This window comes from Odontomachus brunneus, unplaced genomic scaffold, assembly GCF_010583005.1.
Source record: "Odontomachus brunneus isolate Ranch 3 - 2012 unplaced genomic scaffold, Obru_v1 Obru_scaffold_276, whole genome shotgun sequence".
Taxonomy (NCBI): domain Eukaryota; kingdom Metazoa; phylum Arthropoda; class Insecta; order Hymenoptera; family Formicidae; genus Odontomachus; species Odontomachus brunneus.
This window is the reverse complement of record NW_022639726.1, coordinates 243,524-255,997: the sequence shown is the minus strand read 5'-3', so window position 1 is coordinate 255,997 and position 12,474 is coordinate 243,524. Positions and strand designations below refer to the sequence as shown.

Genomic DNA, 12,474 nt, shown 5'->3' with positions numbered 1-12,474 from the left:
TCCCCCGAAATATTATATTATATTGCAAAATATTTGCAACTATATATTTCAAAATACTTTGACTTTATATAATGTGTTACTTCAATTGAAATCCCCGACCATCGCTTATCTTTTTCTCATTAGTATGAATACAGCGGTGATCATTCTCTTTCATGTGGTATAAAAAATAATCTGTTCAATAGATTCAGCCGCCTTAATCTTACAGAATATATAAACATTGAGATACAAATAGAGATATTGACATAGAGAAATAAAAAACGATGAAACTTGATGTGTAAATTGTAACGAAAAACTAGTCTAAGAAAAAATTGTCTAAGAACTAAGAACTGTCTAAGAAAAACATTAATGCACGGAAAAAAATTTTGGTTGAATTAACATTTAAAAGTGAACCAGATTAGGGTTGGTGATATATCTTCCACTCGCTAAGGAAATACGTGTTAACATGCACTTTTATCCATTTTTAGTGTCCATCCGGAAGCTTCTCTCAAGAATTTCGCGTCCGCCATCGAGAAAACGACATTTCTATGACTGACTGATTCACGTTAGCTCCTTAAAAACAAATGCGCAAAATATCTGGTCGAGAATAAACGATCCAGAAATTCCGATTGAGGAAACCCGAATTGTGTTTAAGTCAACCATAAATCTTATTAACTTAAACCATAAATCTTATTAACTTAAACAGAGTTTGGGTTACTTTAATCGGAATTCCTGAATTGTTCATATTCAACCAGATATTTGGTTAATTCAACCAAGTTTTTTTTCCGTGTGTAATTTACAATGTACGAAATATATGACCTACATAAATTACTTTTTTTATCGCGCAGATTTTAATCGCCTAATAACGGCCTTATTTTTTAGCATTGTAAATCGCACTTATCATCATAAATCATATCTATATGAACAAATTATATAGTTCTTTTACATCACGGCCACACCTCTATAAATACGTAGATTCTACGTCAAAGAAAAATAGTCTACGGTGCAACTTCGTGACACAAACATATTCGAAAAATTCAAAATGAAAACTTTAATGATTATCGTGACTGTACTATCTGTTATAGTAAGTACGAGAAAACAAGTAAACTTCACTGTGTTCTTATAAAGTATATTATCTTCATGAGCACTAAGCTCACATATTTCAATACATATATTTCATCTTCGTATTGCACATAATTTACAACATGGTATACAAAAATATATAAAATCGAAGATCAACGCGACAGATCTAATATTAATATTACACTCTACTCATAACGAAAAATAAAATGCCACAAAATCAAACATTTTGTTACTTAATCACTTAAATCTGCATCAAAAGTATTATTTGAAGAATACTTCCCTTTACAGATATATATATATATATATATAATATATATATATATATATATATATATATATATATATATATATATATATATATATATATATATATATATATATATATATATATATATATATATATATATATATATATATATATATATATATATATATATATATATATATATATATATATATATATATATATATATATATATATATATATATATATATATATATATATATATATATATATATATATATATATATATATATATATATATATATATATATATATATATATATATATTACTAATTTATACATTCAATTCGCGACACACAAAGTTTCCTTTAATATTCGTATTCAATATTATTCTTGATAAAATAATCCCAATCTTATTAATAGATCGACTTTTCAAGGGTGAAAACTTAAACGACGAAGTAATGTAAAGTCCTTCTTTGAAGCTATTCGCGAAATAAGAAAAATTATCTATAATTAATCAATAATGTCATAAGAAAGAATTCTTTTGTAACTATACATACTTGTACAATTTCAACTTTTAAAGACGTAAGTTTATAAATTCAAACTTGCGATTTCTTGCACAAAATAATAATTTAGCTGAGTTATAGATTGATACATACTTCTCGTATGTTATTTTCTAAGCGAGACATTTTTTGTGTATTTAATTGTGATAAATTTTTCCAGACGATTGTTTACGGTATAAACCAAACGAGGTTGAAAAAGTATCACATGAATTTCGCCAAGTGCCTCGAGGAGAAGGGCGGAACGGCTGGTAAATATTAACATTCAAAACAATTGAAGAAATGTGAAGAAGAATATAAAATAAGTATTGTGATGACAGTAACTTCACAGTTGAACATTTAAAATGTGAACCAGATTGGTGATATATCTTCCTCTCTCTAAGGAAATACGTATTAATATGCATCTTTAACGATTTTTGGTGTCTATCGGGAAGCTTCTCTCAAGAATTTCGCGTCCGCGGTAGAGAAACGGTAGAGAAAACTTTCTATGACTGACTGATTTACGTTAGCTACTTAAGAATAAATGTGCATAATTATGTAAATTCACTTTGAGTTCTATCTAATTTTTCCCAATTAACAAAGAAGTAATTACGTCGATATAGAAGTTTTCCATCCTAGCTAGAACTATGCGTATATCGTGATAAAGTGATTTCCCAATGATTTCCCCAATATAACGATTGTGTAGGATAAAATTGCTTGTGTTCAAAATTATGTAATTTCAAAAAATTATATACATGAAAAAAGTAAAAATATTTTATTTATTCAATGTTTTATCGATGTCTTCTTAAAATACAAAATAAGTACTTTTTTACATTATTATTTTTACATTTTACATTATTACATTATTATAAGATTTCTTAAATTTTGAAAATGGTGCACTTATTCAAAAATAAATATATATAATTATATATCTTTAAAAAAACATATTTTTAAATAGTTAGTGTTATTCCGATAAAAAAAAACTCGTTTTTAACACCATTCTGTAAAAAAAATATAATTAAAAAACAAAAATTTTAATTCGTATCAGATCGATGCATAAATTTTGGAGGTTTAATTATAGCATGCAAACAAAAATTTTGCTATTGAGTTGTCACATTCCTAACTTGTGGTTTACAGAAAAACCCAGTCCAGAAGCGGTTGTGTGCCTAGTAGTTAAAGATGGAGACGTACGTATATTTCGTTTACGTTTAATGTACAATAACGAGCATAAAAATGGTCTTCATATACATTGCAATTAAATGATGAGAACTTCATAACAATATATTCGTTCTCAGATATTGCTGTAAAACTATCACTCTGATAAACTACTAATTTACAAAAATTCTTGCTATCAGAAAAGATTAATTTTATACATCTTGTATAGTAAAGCTATTTCAGCGATTAGTGTATATAAAATAATCTGGACTTCAAAATAGTAGGATTTATATTATACATTTCAAAAGTGAAAATTAAAGAATAAAAGAATAAAAGAATTTATGTGCAAATGTATTCAAGTACTTTCTCAGAAAGTTATTTTGGCTTGGTACATAAAAACAAGTTTCTGCTAACAATACTGTTGTAAAGTTTAGTCATACGACAGAAAAAGTGTGATAACAACAGCAACCTTGATGATATAGATAAAAAAATTAATATTAGAACGCTTGCCTTACACGAACTTATTATATAAATATATTGTACATGTATTGTACGTAAAAAATATTTGCTTTTTACAAGAAGAGCATCTTATGTAATTAAATAAAATATAGAAAATAATCAAATAAATTTGATTTACGAGGTAATAAAAATCTCAATGTAATGAATATTAGATCTTAAACGCAAATGGCGAATATACAAGGGAAAAAGCGATGAAAGGAATTGAGGATGCAATCTCCGATCCGAGCACTATACAAAAGGCAAAAGCGATGTATAACAAGTGTCACGATGAAGGTAAACGATTTTTGGTCATATTTCTTTTACAGACTTATTTTTACAATAACAAATTTCCATATTAATTGCAGCGGAACAAAGCGGAGTTACTGGCTATGAACAAACGATAAAAATTGCCGGCTGCTCTTCTCCAGTTTTAGCTTTCTTCGACAAAATATAGTAAAAGCTAATTGCAGATATTCCTTTATTTGGTATACGAAACTCATTCTTTAAGTTTATTCACAATTTTCCCTATAACTTTGATTATTATAACCAATACATATAGCGCGTTTATCTTTTTTCCTAGAATTATGTATTTGTGCTAGCAATTTAATAAAATGATATTTACTTATACAAACATTTGGAGGCACTTACCGAATTCCTGTTCAAACAAACAGACAATAATCATCTAAACAAGTGTGGCAAGATATTTTTACTTCCCAATCGTCCTAAACCTACATACAAAAGCTACTAAGCTGACGCGTGGCAAGAAAGTCCGCGAGATCTCTAAAGCCTGTACATAGAAGCTTAGTGTAAACACTAGTTTCCTTATCTAAAATACTGTATATCTTATTCGCCGACTCTCGGACGCGAGTACGCAAGCGAGCGGAACAATATGTATTTGGAAGGGTTAATGAACGTATAACAGTAGAAGTTCAAGAATCAATCATCAATAATCAACGTTAACACATACTATGTTCGTACTATGAATTAATCTATTCAATAGGTTTGGCCACTTTAATTTGATGACGTAAATACATAAAAGCCTACATGTTAATATAAAGAGATGAAGGAACATAACATTTAATACGCATATACTGTGTTTTAGGAACGAAATTAGTGCTAAATATTGCGTCATATGATTTACACAAACCTCTTCTTTGAGATCGCCTTAATCTTGATTGCCTATGAATCTAACCTTGCACTGCGATGATTTATAAAATTTTATAGACTTTAAATCAGTTTTATCATAATGAATTACATTTACTTTAGCAGAATAAATAATCCACTAATGCGTCAATGTAACTCGCTTATAAATAAAAAGCTACAGCTCCAATATGAGATAGTCTACAACAGAATTTTGTCGCACAATATTTGATAATCACTTGAACGTAATAAAATAATACAGAATGAAAACTTTCATGATTATTGTAACTGTGTTGTCCATTATGGTAAGTATAAGAGAAAAAATTAAATTCTCTGTGCAGTTATAAAGACCATTATCTTAATCAGTACTTAACTTACATTTTATTATATGTATTCTGTTCTTGTATTGTATATAATTTATGAGATGTTACATAAAAATATATAAAATATATAAAATATATAAAATAAAGAGTTAATATCTAGTATCTAATGTTAATATTATACACTATCCAAAGCGATATAATACTACAAAACAAACATTTTATTTCCTATCTTAAATCTACTTCAAAAATGTCGTTTGAAGCATTCGTTTCTTTACACATATTTCATATTTTATATATTTCATTTGCAATATAAATTTAAATGACGAAAGTCTAAAGTTCTTCCTTGAAACTAATTGTGGAAAAAGTAATATTATACATCTAATTATATATCTAATTATAATTAAATAATGTTATAAGTTATAAGTATATGTTATAAGAAATGTTATAAGAAAAAATCTTGTTGTAATCATACGTACTTATGTAATTTCCATTTTTAGAGATGTAAGTTAAGAAATTTAAACATACGATCTTTTGCGTGAAATAAAAATTTAGCTGAGTTATAAACTAATATATATTTTGTACCTTATAATCACGTCAAAATTATATATTTTTTGTGTACTCAGTTGTGATAAATTTTTTCAGGCGATTATTTATGCTAAGAAACCAGTGAATCTGGAAACATTTAGCAGCAACTTTCGCAAGTGTTTTAAAGAGAAGAACGGAACATTTAGTGAGTACTAATATTCAAAACCTGAAAGAATAGGATAAAAAAATAAAATAAATATCGTGATGACATAACTTCACTATCAAATAGTCGAAAGTAAACTATATAGAGATTCATGATATATCTTCCTCTCGCTTGGAAACGCTTGTTATTCTGTATTGTTAACCATTTTTGGTGTCTATCTGGAAGCTACTCTCAAGAATTTCGCAAAAACCGTAATAGAGAGAAAGACGTTTCTGTAACCAATCGATTCGTGTCAGCTCTTTAAAATCAAATATCATGGGCTTCATATAAATTTTTTCAATTAATTACAGAGAAGTAATTACGTCAATATAATAATTTTCCATCTTAGTTATAATATGTATATCTCGTGATAAAGTGACTTTTCCGTTGAAAAAGCAAATATAACGATCATGTGCAGGATGGAATTGTTAACATTCAAAATTTTAAAGCTTTTCCCGGAAAAAGCAAGTATATTTTATTTTCTTAATTCTTTACCGATGTCTTCTTAAAATATAGAGTAGACACTTTTATGTTTATTATTACAGTTATAAGATTTATTAAATTCTGCAATTTGGGCACGCATGCAAAAATGAATGTATATAATTATATACATTTAGAAAATTATACTTCTCGATAGTTAGTGTTATTTAGATACCAAATTTCTCTTTAGAGGCCATGCGGTGAAAAATAAAATATTTTAATTTGCACCTGGTCGATACATAAGTCTTAGACGTTTAATTACGGCATTCAAACAGAATATAAAATCTTGCTACTGAGTTGTCACATCTGCTTGTGATTTATAGAAAACCGCGTTGCTGAAGCTATTGTGTGTGCAGAAAATAAAGATGGAAACGTACGTATATTTCGTTTACATTCAATGTATAATAACCGGCAATAAGAATGATCTTCATGCAATTAAGTGACTAGAACTTCTTAACAATATATTCGTTCTCAGATATTACTGCAAAGCTATCATTGTGATAAATTACTAATTTACAAAAATGTTTACCATCAGAAAAAATTAATTTTATACATCTTTGTATAATAAAGCTATTTCAGTGATTAGTGTATATAAAATAATCCAAATTTAAACAGTAATATTATACATCTAATTATATAACTAATTATAATGAAACAGTAATGTTATAAGAAAAAATCTTGTTGTAACCATACTTATGTAATTTCCATTTTTAGAGACGTAAGTTAAGAAATTTAAACTTACAACCTTTTGCGTGAAATAAAAATTGGATTGATTCTATATATTTTAAAAATAAAAGTGTGAAAGAATGACTTTATCTGCATATGTGTTTGTTTCCTCGGAAAGTTGCATTTGCTTGGTAAATTGTTATTAAAACTATTTTCTCATAAAAACACAGTTGCAAAGTTTACTTATACAATAAAAGAGGAGTGACAATAATAACAATTTGGATGAAATAATAGAAAATAAACAAGATTAATATTAAGATGCTTGCTTTACTCTAATTTATTATGTAAATTGTACATAAGAAAGATTTGCTTTTTACAAGAAGAGCATCTTATGGAATTAAGTAGTATATAGAAAAATATCAAGTTAATTTTCGCGATTAACATAACGTAATAAAAATCTCGATATAATAAATATTAGGTCTTAAATGCGAATGGCGAATTTATAAGAGAAAATGCCTTGAAACAACTTGAGAACAATATCTCCGACCCGAACAAATTACAAACGATGAAAGCGATCTATAACAAGTGTCACGATAAAGGTAAGCGATATTATTGTCGTCTTAGAGAATAATTTTCACGACAAAATTTTATATTAATTGCAGCGGATCGAAGCAGAGTCACCGGCCATGAGCAGGCGATAAAAATTGTCAACTGCCTTTTTCCAGTTTTCACCTTCTTCTATAAACTATGAGTGCGTCCATCTTAGATATTTTTTCGCTAACAGTGTTTACAAACATCGTTTTCGTCGTTTGCTTTGAAGCGCTACAGAGAGGCCATGACGTCATAATTTCATGGCAAACACGTCATTAGTTTACGCTGTGATAATTTTTTTCAGATGGTTGTTTATGGTATCAATATCAGAGAGATAGAAAAATTATCTGAATAATTTACGCAAGTGCGTCGAGGAGAAATCATAATAGGTAAATAAATAAAATCCTAAAAAGAACCTGATCAATAAAACATTATGAAATAATATATTAGGATAATACATTAAGATCCTAATATATACCTAATCATTATAAACTTGCAAAGGTCTTCCTTACTCAATTTTTATCAGTACATGACTAGGTTTATCATAGTAAGGATAACCTTGCGAATCCCTAGTTAGGACCTTATACATTTCAGGTATACCTGATGACAATTTCTAATCGGGAATGTTCGATCTGTTTCTCTAAAATTGTATGTTCATATTGGCAATTTAATAAAATGAAATTTACTTAAACAAACGTTCGGTGAGACTTACCGAATTCCTATCAAAACATATTAAAATGTATGTATCGAAATATTATTAATCAAGAACCCAAAGCATTTATTGATAGAAGCTCATCTTTATAGAAAAAATATAAAATATGTTTTAAAAGCAGCAAGTTACTGCCAGCTAACCAGTATATTTATTTCAACGACTTACATTGCGATTAAGCGAGAAATCTGTTTAAAAGCGATCACAATATGTTTCAAACTTAGGTAATAATGTATTATTTTGATAAGGAAAGTACTTACCGAATAATATAAGGTGGGATGATGCAAAAATCGCAGATCCAAAAAGCGAATTTTATCAAAATTATCTGAAATAAATATTTTCACAATTATTGGAAATCAAGAATTGTCTCGAATAATCAATATAAAAATTAGTATCAAACGAAGTATAATACATCGCAAGAAGACAGTTTTCCTTAAATATAATATTAGATTACAAAATATTTGGGTTTTATGTAATGTAGTACTTCGTCACAGTAGAAGTCCAAAAGACATTCAGGATTTTCTTATGTTTATTGTTACAATATCGTTAATTCGCATTATAAATTTATTAATTCAATAGATTCGACCACATCTTAATTTGATGACGTAAATATACAAACATAAAAGCATAAACATTAACATAGACATAGATGATAACATGATGATAATATAAGGATAACATTTAAGACATAAATACCGCGTTCCAGAAAATTAGTTCTAAGTAATGCGTCACATTGTGATATACGAGTCTTTTCTTTTTATCGCCTTAATCTTGATGGTCTAATATAGCTTTATAGCCTTAGACTGTGTTGATTTACAAAATTTTGTAATTTTGTAAATAAATTCAATTATATAATACATCATAATAAATTATATCTACTTTAACAACGCTAATTAATAACCCAGATCGTGACTTATATAATTAAGAAGCTACAGTCTCAAAGTAAGATAGTCTATAACAACTGCTGTACTTGCTGTACAACATTTTATAACTACTTGAACATATTTTGGAAAAATACAACATGAAGATTTTCGTGATCATAGCTGTACTGTCAATTATGATAAGCATAAAGGAATAAATAACATTCTTCGTGCACTTACGAAGTATATTATTTTAGTCAATACTTGGTTTTATTTTATTATATTTTGTGTTTGCATTGCATGTAATTAACAATATATTATACAAAAATATATAAAATCAAAGATCAATACAATAGATCTAGTATTAATATTAAATTTTACTCAAAGCGAGACAATGCCACAAAACAAACATCTTATTTCTTGCTCCTTAATTCTACTTCAAAAGCGTTATTTGAAGCATTTCTTTCTTTACGGATATCTTATATTTCTATTTTATACATTCAATTCGTGATACAAGGCTTTTTTAATATCCGTATTTGAAATTATTCGCGATGTAACAAATTGCAATCATATTTATAGGTTAATTTTTCTAAACTATAAACTTAAATAAGGAAAACATCTGAAATTCTTCCTTAAATCTATTCGCAACAAAGCAAAACAAAATTCGAAACAAGCAAAATTATATGTCTATAATTATACAATAATGTCCTAAGAAAGAATCTTTTTATAATTACATATGCACTTATACAATTTCAACTTTTAGAGAAGTAAGTTAGTAAATTTAAACTTGCGACTTTTTGCGCAAAATAAAAATTCGAATGAGTTATAAACTGATGTATATTTCTTATTCCTTATTACCATATCAAAACGATACAATTTTTGTGTATTTCTCTGTGATAAATATTTTCAGACAGTTGTTTACGGTATCAATACAGAGAGATTAAAAAATTACAAAAATTACATACGCTAATGCATCGAGGAGAAGGGCGGATCGATTGGTAAGTACTACCATTCAAAACATCTGAAGCAATATGATGAAAAGAATAAAATATTAATCATGATGACATAACTTCACAACCGAAAATGAATTTGTCTAAGATTCATGATATCTCTTCCCCTCGTTAAGAAAACGCTTGTTATATTGTATTCTGGCTTACCATTTTTGGTGTCCGCCTGGAAGCTAAGAGAATTTCACGTTCATGATAGAGAAAATGATGTTTCTGTTTAATTAGTGTTAAATTTTTAAGAGCCAATTTCCATAATTATGTATATTCTTTCTGAGTCCTACTCAAATTTATTAAATTAAAAAAGTAATTAATTAAAGAAGTAATTACGTCGATATAACAGTTTTCTATCTTATAGGTACATATAGAACTATGCGTATCTCGTGATACAATCATTTTACTGTTGAAGAAGTATATTATAACAATCGTGAGTAAAGCAAAATTGTTAAGGTTCAAAATTATGTAAAGTTTTTCGCAAAAAAAAGCAAGCATTTGACAGTTTCAATTCTTTATAGACATTTTCTTAAAATACAAAGTAAACGCTTTTTTGTTCATTATTACAATTATAAGATTTATTAAATTCTGCACACACATGCAAGAATGAATGTATATGATTACATACATTAGAAGATCACACTTCTAAATTGTTAGTTCTGTATTGCAGATATAAATACGCCTTTTAAGACCATTCTATATAAAATAAAATTTTTAATTCGTACCGTGTGTTGATGCACATGTTTTAAAGATTTAATTATAGCATTCAAGCAGAATACAAAATCTCGCTAGTGAATTGTTATATTTGTCATTTGTACTTTACAGATGCTCTTAGTGTCGAAGCGATCCTGTGCGCAGCGCATAAAGATGGAAAGGTTAGTACATTTCTATTTAATGTACAATAACCGGCAGTGAAAATATTGTAACGCAATTAAATGACTAGAATTTCATAGCAATATATATTCATTCTCAGTCACTACCGTGAAGCTATCACTGTGGTAAACTATTAATTCAACAATAATTTCTGTCTCCAGAAGATATCAATTTTATACTCTCTGTATAATAAAACTCTTTCACCCATTAATGAATGTAAGATTAGACTTAAACAGTTGCACTGATTATATTAATTTTACGAGTGATAGTAAAGGACTAATTTTATGTACATATGGATTCAAATATAATTTATCGGAAAGTTGCTTAGTACATAGCTATTAAAACAATTTCTTGCCAGAAATACTCTTATAGAGTTTAATCATACATTAGAAAAGAAGTGAAGACAATACCAATTTTAGTGATATAAATAATAATAGTTTTAGAACGCTTGCCTTTTTACGTTAATATACAGTACCCTCCAATTTTAGACAGAAGAAATTAGAATTTTCTCAGATTTTTTCTTGCGTTTGTGGCATGTCTCAAATTGAGAAGAAAGTTTTCCATTTTGTCCATTTTGTTTTCAAAAAACCCACATTACATTAGTAATTGGCGATTGACGATTAAAGATTAAATTTTGATGAATCAACGAGCTTCAAGCTTGGTTTGTTTTGTTCCAATCTTCAATTGTCGATCATCAATCGCTAATCTAAGTTGGCCTTTATAAAAACAAAATGGGCAAAATGGAAAATTTTCTCCTCAATTTAAGACATGCCACAAACGCAAGAAAAAGTTTGAGAAAATTTTAATTTCTTTCGTGTAAAAGATTGAAGTTTTCTATACAATTTACATTGTGAACAAATTTTTTTACAATTTTGTGTTTCTGTATTACTAAAAGTTAAAGTAAAATTAAGCATTTTGATTTCGGTTGCTCATGACATCATTAAACTTCAATGCACAGCAATACAGAAAGTGGATTCTTAAACTTGAAATTTCGCTCTATCAAATGACATAAATGCCGATCTCGTAAAGATAAATGCGAAACAGAATTATAATAAAATATCCATTTCAATATCTTTATTTTTACCTGTGTTTCCAAACTTATGGAGGTACTATATTACATTCATAAATTGTATGTAACAAAGATCAACTTCTCATAAGAAAAAATTTTATACAATTAAATGAGATTCAGAATATAATCAAGTTAACTTCCCCGATTAACACGATGTAACAAATACGAATCGCGATGTAATATATATTAGATGTTGAATGTGAATGGCGAATTTATAAGAGACGCAGCCATGGAAGCAATTGCGGATGGGTTCTCCGACCTGAGTGAAATACAAAAGGCACAAGCGTTGTATAAGAAATGTCATGATAAAGGTAAACAATTTTATTGTCGTTTTAGAGAATAATAATTTTTGCGATTGCCAAATACTGTTTTAATTGCAATGGATCAAAGCGGAGTCACCGGCTATGAGCAAGCGATAAAAATTGCTGAATGTTCTTTACCAATTGTTACAGCAATAGTTACCAATGTATAGAAAAAACAATTTGCAAAATTTTCTCTATTCTGTACACGCAACATGATATTTACTTTTTTCAAATTTTCTGT

The 12,474-nt window shown here is 27.8% G+C and overlaps 2 protein-coding genes and 1 long non-coding RNA gene across 5 annotated transcripts in view; all 3 read left to right on the top strand.

The window, feature by feature from the left end:
- Positions 1-4,126, top strand: part of LOC116853089 (venom allergen 2-like) — a 6,859-nt gene extending 2,733 nt beyond the window's left edge. Inside the window, exons 1-5 of one of the 2 annotated variants that reach the window (XM_032833962.1) lie at positions 930-1,060; positions 2,027-2,114; positions 2,980-3,029; positions 3,669-3,789; positions 3,861-4,126. In XM_032833962.1, coding sequence (XP_032689853.1) covers positions 1,019-1,060; positions 2,027-2,114; positions 2,980-3,029; positions 3,669-3,789; positions 3,861-3,949 — 390 coding nt within the window. In that variant the 5' untranslated portion in view covers positions 930-1,018 and the 3' untranslated portion in view covers positions 3,950-4,126. Of the gene's footprint in view, positions 1-929; positions 1,061-2,026; positions 2,115-2,979; positions 3,030-3,668; positions 3,790-3,860 lie in introns of those variants that run through there. The other variant, XM_032833961.1, reaches the window with a different exon arrangement.
- A 151-nt stretch (positions 4,127-4,277) lies between these two features.
- LOC116853091 lies at positions 4,278-8,134 on the top strand. 2 transcript variants are annotated; one of them, XR_004379895.1, is made up of 7 exons: positions 4,278-4,940; positions 5,601-5,688; positions 6,489-6,538; positions 7,310-7,430; positions 7,494-7,582; positions 7,727-7,811; positions 8,017-8,134. XR_004379895.1 is itself a non-coding variant. In XM_032833966.1 (6 exons), the coding sequence occupies exons 1-5, from the start codon at positions 4,899-4,901 to the stop codon at positions 7,580-7,582; spliced, it is 390 nt and encodes a 129-aa protein (XP_032689857.1). In that variant the 5' UTR covers positions 4,278-4,898; the 3' UTR covers positions 7,727-8,058. The 2 variants fall into 2 exon arrangements, 1 of the variants encoding a protein (XP_032689857.1); XM_032833966.1 differs by having other exon boundaries at positions 7,727-8,058.
- A 1,694-nt stretch (positions 8,135-9,828) lies between these two features.
- On the top strand, positions 9,829-11,435 carry LOC116853099. The gene is made up of 3 exons (XR_004379897.1): positions 9,829-9,989; positions 10,354-10,422; positions 10,815-11,435. It is a non-coding gene; the product is annotated as an uncharacterized LOC116853099 (long non-coding RNA).
- Positions 11,436-12,474: the final 1,039 nt, after the last annotated feature.